General features: G+C 38.3%; 1 protein-coding gene across 1 annotated transcript in view; it reads right to left on the bottom strand.

Annotated features, from left to right (window-relative positions):
• SNRNP40 (small nuclear ribonucleoprotein U5 subunit 40) overlaps positions 1 to 16,539 on the bottom strand; it is a 30,973-nt gene that overhangs the window by 11,144 nt on the left and 3,290 nt on the right. The window contains exons 3-6 of the mRNA XM_077150519.1: positions 15,754 to 15,847; positions 14,408 to 14,573; positions 7,854 to 7,976; positions 1,613 to 1,733 (exon numbers count right to left, since the gene is read on the bottom strand). Coding sequence (XP_077006634.1) covers positions 1,613 to 1,733; positions 7,854 to 7,976; positions 14,408 to 14,573; positions 15,754 to 15,847 — 504 coding nt within the window. The remainder of the gene's footprint in view (positions 1 to 1,612; positions 1,734 to 7,853; positions 7,977 to 14,407; positions 14,574 to 15,753; positions 15,848 to 16,539) is intronic.

Raw genomic sequence — 16,539 nt, 5'->3', positions numbered from 1 at the left:
TTTCTTCCTCTGTAAAATGGGGAGAATATCACCTGCTTTTCTTTTTTTCACAGGAGTATTTTAAAGATCAAATGAGAGTATGTGAAAGGGCACTAAAAATTGGGAATAAACAATAATAATGAATGTTCATTCATTTAACAAGTATTTATTGAGCACCCATTGAATGCCAGGCAGTGTTTTTGTTTAAAAAAAAAATGCCAGGTCCCCATGTGGAGAATTCCTGATATTCTCACAAGCAGTGGGGAAAACCAAAGCAACAGACTGAGCCCTCAATCTTGGGGTTTGTTATTATGAAACTTATCCCCACAAAGGACAGGTTAAGCCTACTTAAAATCAGGCCAAAGAGTCACCTCCAAAGAATCTCTTTTGTTGCTCAGATGTGGCCTATATCTCTCTCAGCCAACACGATAAGCAAACTCATTGCCCTCCCCCTCTTTACCTGGGACATGATGCCAGGGGTGTAACCTTCCTGGCAATGTGGGACAGAAATCCTAGAATGAGCTGGGACTCAGCATCAAGGGACTGAGAAAACCTTCTAGACTAAAATGGGGAAGAGAGATAAAATAAAATGTCAATGGCTGAGAGATTTCAAACAGAGTTAAGAGGCTATCCTGGAGGTTATTCTTATGCATTATATAGATACCACCTTTTTAGTTAAGGTGCCATTGAGGGGCTAGAGGGAAGTGCCTGAAAATGTAGAGCTGTGTTCCAGTAGCCACACATCTTGAAGATGATTGTATAATGATATAGCTTTTGCAATGTGACTGTGTGATTGTGAAAACCTTGTGTCTGATGCTCCTTTTATCTATGGCATGGACAGATGAGTAAAACGTAGGGATTAAAAAAAAAAAAAAGCCAGGAATGCATTTTAGTTCCTGACCAGCCTGTGAATTTTTATACCAAGAACTCCCAAACGCCCCCAATCTAGGCACATATTCCAACAAGCCACCTTTCTTTTTTGTTATAATAAACCCATCCTTCTGCTCTATAACTCAAAACCAGTGATGAAAGATCACTGCGTATGTTTGTGTAAACCCAGAATGTTGAGATGTTTTAACAAGGGTCTCTTCTCACACCAATTCTTCTGGTGTGGGGAGGGAATAAACTATGATAAATTGAGCACACCTGAGCTATCATTAGGTCTGTTGATCACCCAAACTTGGAGTTCTTTGAAAATGCTTGGGAATTTCTTGGATTTTATCTCCAGATTCTCAACTTTCTCTATAAACTATGTGCCAAGAGGTTTTGTATCCTGGTCGGATCCATAGTCTCATATTCATAGCATGCCAAAGCTAAAATGGACCTTAAAAGTCCAGCTCTCTTATTTTATCACTGTAGAAACTGATGTCCAGAGAGCAGAACTGTGTACACAGTTGCTCAGGGACTAGATAGCAGTTATGAAATTAGACTCTGGGCTTTTTTTTTTAACCTGGTCTAAAGCTTTTTTCCATTCTAATGTATTGTCCAAATTGCCCAGATGGAAAACTCTGAGCCATCTTTGACTCTTTTCTAGAACCCCATTTATCTATGCAGACAGTGCTACCACCCAATGACCACTTTCTTTAGGGTCTATGATGACTAGCACTGGGAAAGCTTTTTTTTCCAAAGTTACCTGTGTTGTCCATTGCATTGGACAGGAGATAAGAGCCTTCAGAACTTAAACTCAGGCCAGTCACTGAATCTGCATGACCTCGCATGGTGTATGTTAGCTTGTTTTGGCGCAGGTCCCAGACCTGTAAAAACAAAAAAGGTGCTCCCAGGTATCAAATTGAGAATAGCAGAAAAATACAGTTACTCAATAATTGCCTGGAGAAATTGGAATCTGTGTTAGTTAGATTCAGTTGTCAACTTGGCCAGGTGAGCATAGCTAGTCTTGTTGCCGCGGACATAAGCCAATGGTATGTGAACCTCAACTGTTGCTAATTACACCTGCAGTCAGTTAGGAGGCGTGTCTGCTGCAATGAATGACGTTTGACTTAATTGGCTGGTGCTTAAATGAGAGAGCATGGTAGCACAGCCTAGCACCTCGGCATTCCTCATCTCAGCACTTGCAGCTCAGCCCAGGCCTTTGGAGATGCAGAAAGAAGTTACCCCGGGGAAAGTTCTTAGAACCCAGGGGCCTGGAGAGAAGACCAGCAGAGACCATTCTGTGCCTTCCATGTAAGAAAGAACCTGTGGAAAGTTAGCTGCCTTTCCTCTGAAGAACTAACAAAATAAATCCCCTTTTATTAAAAGCCAATCCGTCTCTGGTGTGTTGCATTCTGGAAGCTGGCAAACTAGAACAGTATCCTTCCTTACTGTGGTTCTGGGACAATTATTACTTTACCACAAAATATAGGACTTTTCTGTCAAAAAGAACACTCTTGCTTTTCTAAAAAGGGAGTCAAAGCTATTGTTTGACTACAAAGTTAAGAACTGATGAATGTCAAACATTAAGATACAGTTTAACAAAAAAATGGAATGAAAAAATAGAATGGAGGTTATTTTCAAATCTAACAAACTATACTAGGCATTAAAGAGAAAACTAGCACTTAAAATGCTTGAACTATGATTGCTAGCAACTAAAAATAAATTATTAGAAATATATAACAAGTAAATGTCATTTGAAAAAAGCATTATGATTACATATAAAATGTGTATACATATGGACAATTACAAGGCAATATACAAAAATATCAATGCTTAAATATTTTCTTATTTTTAAACATTTTAAATGTTTTCCTACTGTAAAATATAACATATACACAAAGCAAAGAAATAAAAAAGCAACAAATTTCAAATATTTCAAATCAGTAGCTGACTGAAATGGAATGGTAGTCATGGGCTACCATTCCATCACCTCAGATTTTTCCTTCTAGCTGCTCCAAAACACTGGCAGCAAGGACAAATATAGTGACTCAGCAACCATACTTGTTCAATCTCATTTCCTGTTATACCTCTTCCTTCTCTTTTGATCCTTCTCCCAATCTATAGGGTATCTTTGGGCAATGCCTGTTCTGACCTTTTCACATTGAGAAGGTGTATCCAGACTAAAGGACAGGGGGATGTAATTAACTGATAATCCTGGAGAGGCTGATCCCTCTGGGTTCCAGGATTTATATGACCTAGGAAGCCTCTGGGAATTATGTTCCAAGAAGGCAAACCCAGTGCATGAAACCTTAATACAAAGTCTTAGTGTAAACTCTACAACAAACCCAAATCAAATATTTTCTTTCAATGTTACGTTAGTGTGTGTATATATATATAGCCATTATGTGTATATGCACCTATATGGTGCATTTATTTACTAAAAGAAAAATAAACTGCTGATTCACTGTTGCCTACATAGGAAAGGTAAGATAAACATTTCATCTTGAAATCTCTTTGATATAAAATGAGTAAAATCAATGGTTCAGTAAGCTATGGTTCATAAACACATTGTAACACTGTAAGTTTCCAGGCTAGTTACAGCACCGCAAAATGGAAAGAGTGGGCTTTAGGGTCAGACTAACAGTCTCTGCCATTTACAGCTGTGAGTCATGGGGCCCTCAACCTTTCTGAGCCCTTTTCCTCATCTGGAAGATGGGGATAACAGTATTTAGTTCTTAAGGTTACTGTGAGGATTACAAAGAGAATGCTTAGCAAATGCCTGGGGGAGCCCTCAATAATTACTTGCTATTATGAAGCAGTTCCCAAAAATAACACTGAAAACCAAATGCAAAAATGTTATATAATAGGCTATTAAAAGGGAAATACAAAACAGTATTTATATTTATATCTACATAGACTGTGACTAAGTAACAATAGACACCACAGTGGTTTGAAATTGTCATGTACCCCAGAAAAGCCACGCTTTCTTAATCTGAATCCAATCTCCTAGCGGCAGACCCATTATTCAGGGTGAAAGCTTTGATTAGGTTGTTTCCATGGAAATGTGACACACACAACTGCAGGTGGGACCTTTCGATTAGATGGCGATATGACCCCACCCATTCAATGTGGATCTTTAATCCTTTCATGGAGCCCTGTATGAAGAGAATAAAAGGCAAAAAATATAGAGCTCAGAGCCGACAGAGAGAGCAGAGAGATGAAACCAGGACACAGATGCTTGGAGATACAGAAGGAGAGTACCCTAGGAGATGCCAGAAGCTGAGCCATTTGACACCAAACACTGGGAGAGGACAACAGTAGACGTTGCTAAGTGCCTTCCCGTGTGACAGAGAAACCCAGACATGATCGGCCTGGCTTGAGTGAAGGTATCCTCTTGTTAATGCCTAAACTGTACACTTTCATGGCCTTAGAACTGTAGATTTGCAACCTAATAAGTTCCCTTTGTAAAAGCCAATCCATTTCTGGTATACTGTATTCCCACAGCATTAGCAAACTGAAACAGATACTAAAGCTGACAGAAATAATCTGGAATGCATTAAGGAAAATGAATAGCAATTTTGTTAAGATCACTGGTATTATATAAAATTTCCCCAAAATGTTATTTAATATTGTCATGTAGTTTTCCTGAATTTTTTTTTTTTGCTGTCCCTTCAAGCAAGGCAATTTCCTTCATCCAGAAATGAGTGAGGTGTTGTCTGTCAAAGCAATACATAAGGCAGGTAACTCCATTTTCCCCATCAATAACTCATTCATGTGTGGAGCTCAACACACTTTATACACAATCATTTTTGTGTCAAGGATGTTTACTGCCTCAGTAATCAGGAAAACTTGAAATGACTGACATTTTGTTCAAGCTGTTGTTTCTCCTCTTTAGAGGAGGTGTGCTGGTTTGAAAGTATTACGTACCCCCAAAAGCCATGTTTTAATCCTGATTCCACTTTGTAGAGGCAGCTGTTTCTTTTAATCATGATTTAATAATGTAGGTTGGAATCTTTTTTTTTTTTTTTAGGTGCATGGTCCAGGAATCAAACCCGGGTCTCCCGTGTAGAAGGCGAGCATTCTACCATCGAACCACCCATGCACTGTAGGTTGGAATCTTTTGATTCAATTATTTCCATAGTGATATGACACACCCAATTGTGGGTATTAATTTCTGATTAGACGAAGATGCGACTCCACCCATTCTGGGTGGGTCTTGATGAGTTTACGGAAATCCTTTAAAAGACGAAGTATTTTAGAGAGAGTTAGAGCTGACAGAAATGACAGAAGCCTCAGAGAGAGACACGACAAAGCTGACAGAGACAGCCAACAGAAATTTCAGAGCCGACAAAGAGAGCAGAGACAGAGACGTGTGGAGATGCTTGGAGCCCAGCAGGCATTGCCATGAGATGTTAAGCAAGCCAGAACCTGGAGAGACAAGGGAAGCAAAGAGATGAAAGCCAGCCCCACAGAAGCAAAGTGAGGAATCCCCATAGGAATAGAGGATGAAAGTAACGGAGCCAAGAGCAAGGGACCACCATGCCCTTCCAGTTGACAGAGATGTTCCAGATGCATCAGACTTTCTTGAATTAAGGTATCTTTCTCTTGATCCCTTACTTTGGACATTTCCACAGTTTAGAACTATAAACCTGTAACTTATTAAATTCCCCTTTTGCAAAAGCCTTTCCAGTTCTAGTATATCGCATTCCAGCAGCTAACAAACTAACACAGGAGGCATTGTTAAAATCTTTAGTTCTGCAACAATTAGGAGAAAAGGCAATCTGTCACCCCCCACAGCACTTGTGAGCGATTTCCAGACTTTCCTTCTTCAGTCCTATACACCTTGTTTATGAAGGCAGAAAACATACCTGGGATTTGCCACAGAAAGAATGAGTATGGTACTAATTTAAACAAACTATTTCGCAAAAGTCCTAATCAGCTATTCGATGGATGTTTTCAGCATCTGACTAGAGGTAGGTGCTTTTGAAGATGAATGTCAAATTCCCTGCTCTCAAGGAGCTTTCAGTCTAGCACAGAAACAGACATGTAATCAAATGACAAAAGACCTGCACAATATACAGTAGCAAAGAAGGCAGAAGGGTTAATTTTGCCTTGGAATAGAAGTTAAAGAGGGAATGATACACCTGAACAGGGTCTGGAGAAAGGAAGAGACATATTCCACTTAGACACAGGAGAAGGGTATAGGTCATGAAATATTCTGAATGTGTGGCTAAAGAGCTTGGAATTTAACTTACCTTCCCTGGGGAGCCACAGAAAGGTTTAAAGTAGGGGAATACATTGGTCAGATGTGCATTCTAGATTGATCTTTATTGCCTGGATAATTGAAGGGATGAAACCAGAGCCTGGGAATTCAATGAGAATCTATTCGATCCCCTTACCCACTACATTTAAAAGAAAACAATTACCAACCAAACTCCCAATGTGACTAGAACTCAGGATTACAAGAAATATCAAGGAACTGTCAGCCAGAGCCAGACTTTCAAGCCATCAACAACTGCATATTTCCTTCTTTCTTCAATTTCTTCTGACTCCCCAATCCTACCTTCAGGAATCAAGTCCCAAGAGGTTGGTAGGAACAGCATATTTGCTTCACAATCATATAAAGAAAGTATTCACCTAGATTTTAAAAGGGCCCCCATTCCCCATCTGTTTTCCTTTCTTAGAACAGGCAGCAAACCAAACTAATGTAAACCAAAAAGAGGCTCTTTCTCCTTATATGGTGAAGCAGTGTAGTGATTTGTCAAGCAAGTGCTCAAGACTGGTACGCCCACATGTACTTAAAAGGTATTTGTTAACTGACAAAGTGGAAATATTGGCCTACTGACTGAGTGATCAACTATGACTTCGACCACATCACTTGACCTCTTAGTTGGAAGGAAGATAGAAACTTGGAACATATTTTCTTTCTCCTCACTTCCCAATGGCTTCCTAAATCAAGAGTTTTAGGCCTAATTTTAGTCACCTGTAAAATAAGGACAAACTAGAAGATGTCTAAGGTCCCTTCCAAGTCTGACAACATCTTCTGAGCCTATTCTGATTGAAAAATGGGCTCTCTTACATTTTTAAAGAACATTAGAGTCCTTCTGGGTCCAATGGCAGTTACCCTCCCAAAGCATATAAGAACAGGGTGAAGACAGTTCAGGGAGAAAACTGAAATTCTTCTTTCAATTTTACATCTCACATCTCCCTATCTTAATACCCTTTAGTTATATAGAAGGAAAGTGAGGTCAGAGAATTAGAGCAACCTGCTTTCAAATAATGTATTAACTACTGCCCCCAAACAATCAGGTAACCTGTACCCAAAATCTGAAATATCTATACACTTGTTAACATTAATTTTCACTTGGAAATCTACTCTAAGGAAACAATCAGATGTCACCACGTAACTTCCCATGTAACAAAGGAACCCCATATACCAGCAGTCTTTCCTCTGAGAAGGTATCCCCTTGTTGGTGCCTTAATTTGGACATTTTCAAGGCCTTAGAATTGTATCTTGTAACTTAATAAATCCCCTCTGAAAAGTCAATCCATTTCTGGTATATTGCATTCTGGCAGCTTTAGAAAACCTCTCATTCTTAGTTATATACTCCCCAAACTTCTTACTCACAAAAACAGACCAACGGAAAGACAGGGGTAGGGATTCATAATGATTCACTGACATCAGGTGTCTCACAAGGCCAATAAAGTTAAAACAATAATAATAATAATATCTTTAGGCAGGGAATGTACTCTTGATTTTCCACAAAGTCCATGACCAGGGATTTTACATTACCTGCCTGACCTCGGAAGGCATTTATGTGAGCTGCAATGCAACTCTTGATTTAGGAAGCCAGTGAGAAGTATAGAGAAAGAAAATACGTTCCAAATTTCTATCTTTCTTCCAACTATATTAAGTACAAAGCTACCATAATTTCAGAAGGCTGAAAAGATTCACCTCTGTGAATGGACAAAGGTGAAAGGGAATGATTAAACATCAAACATACCTTGATATCATTGTCTATGCCACCAGAAATAATCTGATCACTTGTGTCATTGAAGGTTACAGCTAACACCTGGTAGGTATTCTGAAATGTTTGGATGGCTGCTTTCTTTCGGATATCCCACAGCTGAAACAGAGGAACAGGAGAGTTTCTTGGTAACAGAACGCTGAGAAATACTGTACAGTATACCCGTAAGTCCAAAGCCTTTGTGGAGGTGAGTACATCTCTAATAGGAGCCCTGTCCAGAAATTTTTCTGAATACCCTGGTAACACACATGGTAAGAAGTGGCCATTTTTGCCAACATTTTTGAAGACTGATGGAACAAATCACTTTGGTTTTATTTCTTTTGCTAATGTTTGATTGAACAGTTAGTCAACATGTCCATATAGTGGCAGTCCCTCTATCTGCTTAGTTGACACAGCAAGGGTATTAACTAGTGTTTTTCAAACTACAGATTCCAACTCATCAATGGACTATATTAAAAATAAAATAATTCTAGAGGAGGGATCATTAGTGAAATAACACTTTACTTGGTAATTTGTGGCCTTTTAACTTACCCTGGCTCCATCCTTTCTCCCTAGCTCAGGAATGGGGGTAGGGTAGCTTTGATGACAGAAAGCCACATTCCTGGTATAGCGTTTCACCATGAGAGGGAGCATTTCCCCAATGACTAAACACGTTGAGAATAACAGTGTTGGGAAAACTTTTTTCTTTTGCTGCTTGTGCTTTTGGTGACATATCTAGATATGAATTTGGTGCCAAATTCAAGGTCATGAAGAGATTTTTAACTCTTACATTTAATATTATTTATCTATTTTGACTTATTTTTTGGTATGAGATAGGGGTCCAACTTCATTCTTTTGCATATGGCTCCCCAGTTTTCCTAGCACTGTTACCGGATATGAATTGGCCATTGATAATGGATAAATGATTTCATTTACAAATAATCACAAATAAAACCTTGTGTCTGATGCTCTTTTTATCTAGGATATGGACAGATGAGTAAAAAACATGGATAAGAAATAAAAAATAGGGGGAACAAAGATTAAAATAAATTGAGTAGATTGAAATACTAGCGGTCAGTGAGAGGGAGGTGTAAGGGGTATAGCATGTATGAGTTTTTTCTTTTCTATTTCTTTTGTTGGAGAGATGCAAATGTTAAAAAAAAAGATCATGGTGATGAATACACAACGATGTGACAATATTGTGAGTTACTGATTGCAACCATGTCAAGAATGTTTATGTTTGTTTGTTTACAATAAAAATATTTTTGAAAATCAAAAAAAATCACAAATTTACACAAAAGCTGTAAACAGTCTTTTTTTTGCCTAAAATATTCATAGTAAGTTGCTGACCAAATGCCCCATCACTCCTGATAGATCAATGTTTTTCCTAAAACAAGGATGTTCTCCTACAGAATTTCAAGTAATCAAAATCAAGAATTAACAATTCTACATAATTATCTAGTCTTCAGATTCCACTTCAGTTTTACCACTTGTCCTTTAATGTCTTAGAACAAAAGGACTTAGTTCAGAACCATGTGTTGAATTTAGCTGTCATTCTCTTTAGTCTCTTTAAGACAGAAAGAATTCCTCAGTCTTTCCCTGAATTTCATGACCATGACACCTTTGATGATCACAGGATAATTATTTCGTACAATGTCCCATAACTTGGGCTTGTCTGATGCTTGTTTCCCTATGATTAATTCAAGTATGCCCGTTTGACACATATCGCTATACTGCATTTTAAAAATTATGGTAAAATACATACAACATAAACTTTACCATTTTAAGCATTTTTCAAACACAGAAACTGGTATTTATTTTCCATCAACCTTATTTCCATTTTCTGTTTTAAGAGCCTGTGCAAGACCAGCCTAGGAACACTCAGTTATTGTTCCAACTCCTTCAGTGGCCTGAGCAGTGGGAGTTACAGAATAGCCTTTAGCTTCAGGCTGAATACTCCAGTTTTCAGTAGGAAACTGCTGACTGGGTTCAGAGTGTACCTGCACACCTTTAGACCATTCTGCAACCTCAGGTTGAGTAACAGAAAATTCGCCCTGAAATTCCTCCCTGGTCAGTCTTTCAGCAGCAGCCTACTCTTCTTTTAAATATCTTCAGGGTCTCTGTATAAGTAGAGATCAGGTATGACCTTCCATGGGTGCTCATGGGAAGCAGTATCACATACGTGCAGAACTTCCCAAGTCATCATCCATTAATTCAGACCCACAGAGTGAGTTTCCTTGTTGCACGGCATGACAATGAATACAACACAAAGGAGAATCTCTGTTACACAGAGCAATAATACTGGTGATCAGCCCTGGGATCAGTAATCAGCAGAACACACAGCTTCCAGGCTGCCTGGATCTGGTTAGTGATGGTTCCAGGGGTGAAAGTACCCAGCAGGCTGGTATCCCTGGAGGTTATGACTGACATCAGTCAGGTTTAAAATGACAACAATGGCACAAGCCATTAGCAGAAACTTCTCCCACATCCTCTTCAAATTTATGATGTCAATGCCATCACTTTACCTTTTACAGATTACCATTCCATCTGAAAGTCAAAGTTGGTGACACCCAAGTGAGTCCCTGCTAAATAATTTGAAGACATCTTCCTCCTTCATCTGTAGGACATCAAGGGCTCCAGACATTGTCAACTCGAGATATTATTTTCTTTAAGTTAGAAAAGGAACCCAGGTACAGCTTAATTGAACACCACAGGACATGGGACCTTGAATAGGGCATAAGATTTTGTAGGTTTTTTGTAGGTTTTTCCAGAGTGATGCCCCAATAGATCTCAGAGTGATTTAACAGTGAATAAAAAAGTATTTGCAAAGTCCCCTTGGGAGAATGGTAGAAAGGGGGAAAATTCAACTTTCCCAAGTGGAGAATTCTTGATATTCTCACAGGCAGTGGGGACAACCAAAGCAATAGGCTGAGCCCCCAATCTTGGGGTTTGTTCATATGAAACTTAACCCCACAAAGGACAGGCTAAGCCTACTTAAAATTAGGCCTAAGAATCACCCCCAAAGAACCTCTTTTGTTGCTCAGATGTGGCCTATATTTCTCTCAGCCAACACGACAAGCAAACTCACTGCCCTCCCCCTCTCTACCTGGGACATGACTCCCAGGGGTGCGAACCTTCTTGGCAACATGGGACAGAAATTCTAGAATGAGCTGGGACTCAGCATCAAGGAACTGAGAAACCTTCTTGACCAAAGGGGGTAGAGAGAAATGAGACAAAATAAAGTGTCAATGGCTGAGAGATTTCAAACAGAGTCAAGAGGCTATCCTGGAGGTTATTCTGACGCATTATATAGATAGCACCTTTTTAGTTAAGGCATCACTGAGAGGCTGGAGGGAAGTGCCTGAAAATGTAGAGCTGTGTTCCAGTAGCCACACATCTTGAAGATGATTGTATAATGATAAAGTTTTTGCAATGTGACTGTGTGATTGTGAAAACCTTGTGTCTCATGCTCCTTTTATCTACCTTATCAACAGATGAGTAAAACATATGGATTTAAAATAAATAAATACGGGGAATAAAAAAATAAAAAGGAACCCACGTAAATGCCACATGGACCTCTCTCTTTGGGTAACATGGAAAGCCATATGTATCTCTATGTGCACAATTCACTTAAAAATACAGATTACATTCACAATGTTGTGCAACCATCACCTCTATTTCCAAAATATCTGTCATCATCCCAAATGGAAATGCTGTACCCATTAAGCAATATTAACTCACTTCTCCCTCGCCATTCTTCATTATTTAGCATGTAGATATGCAGTTTCATGGTACCATTTGTCGAAGAGACTATTCTTTCCCGTTGAATCGTGTCCACACTTGCTGAAAATCAAGTGACCAAATAAGTGAGGGCTTAATCTGGGATTCCAATTTTATTCCATAGTCTATATGTCTAGTCTTATGCCAGTACCACACAGTTTTGATTACTGTATTTTGTACTAAGTTTTGAAATAGGTAAGTGTGAGTCTTCCAATTATGTTGTTTGCCAAGATTGTTTTGGCTATTCTGGGTTCCTTGAAATTCCATACGAATTTTAGGACCTGCTTTTCCATTTCTGTAAAAACTGCTGTTGAAATTTTGATAGGGATTGCACTGATAAAATCTGTATATCAAGCTGGGTAGTATTCTCATATTAATAATAGCAAGTCTTCTAATACAGGAACACAGTATATCTTCCTATTCATTTAGGTCTTCTTTACTTTCTTTCAACAATGCTTACAGTTTTTAGCATATAACTCTTCTGACTCCTTGGTTAAATTTATTTCTATGTATATGATTCTGCACTGTCACTGTAGCCTATCAAGTTGCTCAATATTCTGCTTTGTCCTGTTCAGTTTGATCATTTCATTAAAATATCCCTCTGACACATCCCATCATTCTGTGAGCACATTCTTGTCTTCTTGCACAGTGTGCTGCAGGCTCATCATGTGCATTCCCTATACCATTCAAGAAATAAAGAGTCCTGGTTTCTTTCAGTGGAAAATGGTATTTAAAGGCCAAGTCATAGGCAGTAGTATGTTCACTGATACTGTGGAGCTTGTTGCTCCTATACCCTCTCAGTGAACAGTGAGGTGAAACATGACTACACACACACACCTATACATGTACATCTATTTTTTTCTGTATGTATTTATGTATTGAAAGCCAAGAAAGAGTTCATACCAACACTTCCTATAGGAATCTAACACTATAAGATTCAAGTCGTCTCTTTCTGTATTGGTAACTACTTTCTTTGGCAGTAAGAAATCTGTCTCCCATTATCCGTAATATATTTCCTTATTTGATCAAGCTTCCTGTATGAGACCAACCTCCCATTTATGCTCTGCTGCTCTTCTCCTACAGGGGTATCCTCTTTTATCTGTTAGATTACCCATTCTGGGAAGACCCTATGTGGACCCTCTCTTCATTTCACTTGAGTCACCCCTCCATGTGAACACCCTGCTCCCTCTGCTCTGACTCTAAAACCCTTCACCAGGGATGCCATTCTCTTACTGTTCAATCTCAAAACTCCCTATACTGAACTTCTCCCACCCTGTTGGGATACCCCCAGCTCAGGCTTTGACATCCATACTGCCCCCTTACCTCCACTCCCTATACAGATGACCTTTTCACCCCTCTAGGGCACCAATTCCCCATAATGAGCAGCCCCACCCTATGTGGATGCTCTCCTAGGCCTTCTATTTCCCAAAGCAGGCTATCTACTCTATCTTGTGTAGATGCCCTCCCCACACTGAATCCTACACTGGACTGCCCCACCTGATGCCAATATTCGCCTCACCTCATTTGGGCTCCAGGCCACTTCAGCCCATCCCACCTTCAACCTGAACACATACCTTGCTCTAACCTATGTAATGCCTTTAGGACTGAATTGTTCAGGAAGGGGAATGATATATATATCATTAGCACATCAGTTACTATTAAGACTCTCTCACTACAGTACACCTAGGTTAAGAGCTTTGGAAACATTCCTAAGCTAGATTCTGTTCCCAGCCAACCATGAAGGGGCCCCAAGTATTCAGACATAAAGACCATCCAGTAGAAAAACCTCTCAAAGGAGATAACCTAGTATGTTGTTTTTACCATCTTAATTATGAAAAAGCATCACATTCATTTAAAAAAGCAACATTCACAAGTTTAGCACGGGTTGGCACTCTTACTGTTTAGTCATTAAAATACCACTTGGGAGTCCAAAATTAGTGCTGTAGAAAGAATAAAATGGTTTGCACTATAAAGCAGTATGTCTTTGTGTACCCCTGAGATAAGTTACTATTTCTAGGCCTCACTGTCCTCATTTGTAAAATGAAGGTGCTGGATGAGATTAGTGGTTTCCAAATGCTGGACATACTATATCAAATCACTGCAGTAACATTAAAAATTCTGAATTTTGATCATGGCGATAAATACACAACTATGTGATGATATTGTAAGCCACTGACGGTATACCATGTATGGAATGTTTATATGTTAAGAACGTTCGTATGTTGTTTTATTAATAAAAATTTTTTTAAAAATTCAGATTTTTATTCTAGACCTGCTGAACCAGAGTCTTCAGGTAACAGGTTCTTCAGGTAATTCTGATACAAAGACAGGTTGGAAATCACTGAACCAAAAGATCCTTAAGTTCCATCCTGTGTTAACATCATTTATAGAGCTTTTAATATATTTTCTATCTCACAACAGTCTTATAAGACATGTATATTACTGTCACTGTTCTAAAGATTAAATTCTATGACTTAGAAAGGTGAACCAACCAACTTCATACAATTAAGTAAACAACTAAGCCAAGAATCCAATTTAGTTGTACATTTATCCCAAATAATTTATTCTATGGTTCCTCATTCTGTAGGGTATTTAAAACTACCTATTCTTTAAAGTGTATTTTTAAAAAGAGAAGAATTTCAATTGTCTTTTTGGGAAATGATTGCTAAGATAAAATTATGGAGAAGAGGATAGCACAGGTGGGAAGGCAAAAAATAAGTCATATTATGTCACCTCAGAAACTACAATATACAGATGACAGCAGCACCCACCTTAACTGTACCATCATCACTGCCAGTGCAGACAAGCTGGGGGCCTCTTCTGGCTGGATAACAAGAATTCACAAAGGAAGTATGTCCCTTCAATCTTTTAACTCTCTCGCCTGTTTCGCTATCCCACACAGCTACAGTTTTATCTGTGGATGCTGAAAAAAGCATACTAGAAAGTAATAGAAAGAATAAAAAAAAAATAAGTGAAGACAAACAATAGTAATCTTTCTTTCCCACTTGCAAAAATGCTCCAAATCGCTACTTTTCCTGACACACTGTGTTCTGACAGTTCTGTACGATGCTATCTCTGCTTAGAATGCCTAAACCCTACTTACCAAAATTTTACGTTTGTTTTAGACCCAATTACAAGGTCTACCCTAGGAAGTTTTAAAAATTTCCCTTCTCTGAGTTTTTATGACATACTATATTTCTAATATAGCAGTTTTACGTTTGTGATAAGTTAATACTTTACACATAAGACACATTCTATCTGGAAATGTCTAATTATTCCTTGCTGCTGCAGAGATAAGAAAGACTGCGGCAAATGCTGCCCTCACATCTGTTTAACTTCTACCCTCTCCCCAAAATCCAAAGCTTTTATTCTCTCTTTAAGACTTTTCCTAATAATGCTTTCTTTTTAATAGGAAACATGTATGCCAGGTTCTATACCAGATGATTCAGGGCATACTAATATTCTCCAGGCCAGAGATGTAAATAAATGAATGTTTAATAAAATACTCTATGACAGGATTAATTAACTGTCTATAACCACATTTTTATATTATCTATAGGTATTCTATAATTATACAGTCATTAAAATAATGCTGTGAAAACAGAGATGTTAGGTGAATAAAGTTAAGGGAAAAAAACAGCAGATAAAATTGTATATAGTGCTCTAACAAATATTTAAAAACCAAACTATTTTGGGTAGAAAAACGGCTTGAGGGAAATGTATCATAGTAATAAATGATTATCTTTGGAGTGGTAGGAATGTAGGTTTCTTTCTGCTTCTTTGTTTTTTTTCAAAATATTTTATATAAACATTTTCATTTATATTTAAATATATTACTTTTACATTGGAAAGAATTTCTGCATATGAAAACTATACTTTGCTTTATGTTTTAAAAAGAAAAAGATTTGTCTGGGCTGTTGATATGTTAGATGAGAGAAATGATAGAGTTAACAGTTGTACACATGTAACAATAAACACCTTACTTGGGGTGACAGTGACTGGGATAAGGTAGTCACCCAAAATCTAGGAGAGAACAAACTCAAGGGTGAAAGGTAAAACGATGCTAAGAATAATTAGTATGAAAAGCAGTTGCCATTTCATTATGTAGAATACTCACCTGCCATCTGTGTTATAATGCAGTTCCATCACTGCTCCACTGTGTCCCTTCAGTGTGGCATAATTATCACAGTCACCATAGACATTCCACAATACTGTTGGGGACACAGGGGTCTATAAGAATTACTAGGCAAAAGAAAATCCATTACTGAACATGAAAAGATTACTTATGAATTCACCAAAATAAAAGGCCTCAAATTGTATTTCCTTGGGACACTACTGGTTCTAGCAGCTAGACCAATTTTCCAGACCATAACATAAAAATAATGGCAATATTTTCATAATACACAAAGTAAAAAAGTTAATGGATATAATTTTTAAATCTCAGTTTTACCCTGTAATTTTTTTTTTAAGATGCATTCACTCTATGAGAACAAGTAGACTGCAAAATGATGGCACTTCTGGGAAATCTGGGAAGCCACAACTGACTTCAAGGTCACAGAGCAATGGCTTTATACTAAATCTACTCATTCCGCATATACTGAACACCTACTACATGGCAGGCATGGTGGCTAGAGTAAAGGAGATAGACACAGCTCCTTTTCTCAGGGAGCTTGGTCTAGCATGGACAGAAGTTTTGATAAGTGTCATTAAGGAGCACCTATATACATAATAAGGTACACAATAGAAATTTTTTTGCTGATAAAACTACTACATATTTTTTTTTTTTGAAAAAAACATATGGGCAGGCACCGGGAATCAAACTCGGGTTTCTGGCATGGCAGGTAAGAACTCTGCCCACTGAGCCACTGTGGCCCGCCCTACAAATTTTTTTTTTAATGAAATT

Source organism: Tamandua tetradactyla, chromosome 2 (assembly GCF_023851605.1).
Source record: "Tamandua tetradactyla isolate mTamTet1 chromosome 2, mTamTet1.pri, whole genome shotgun sequence".
NCBI classification, from domain to species: Eukaryota; Metazoa; Chordata; class Mammalia; order Pilosa; family Myrmecophagidae; genus Tamandua; species Tamandua tetradactyla.
The sequence above is the reverse complement of the archived record's forward strand: the minus strand, read 5'-3'. Positions and strand labels throughout refer to the sequence as shown.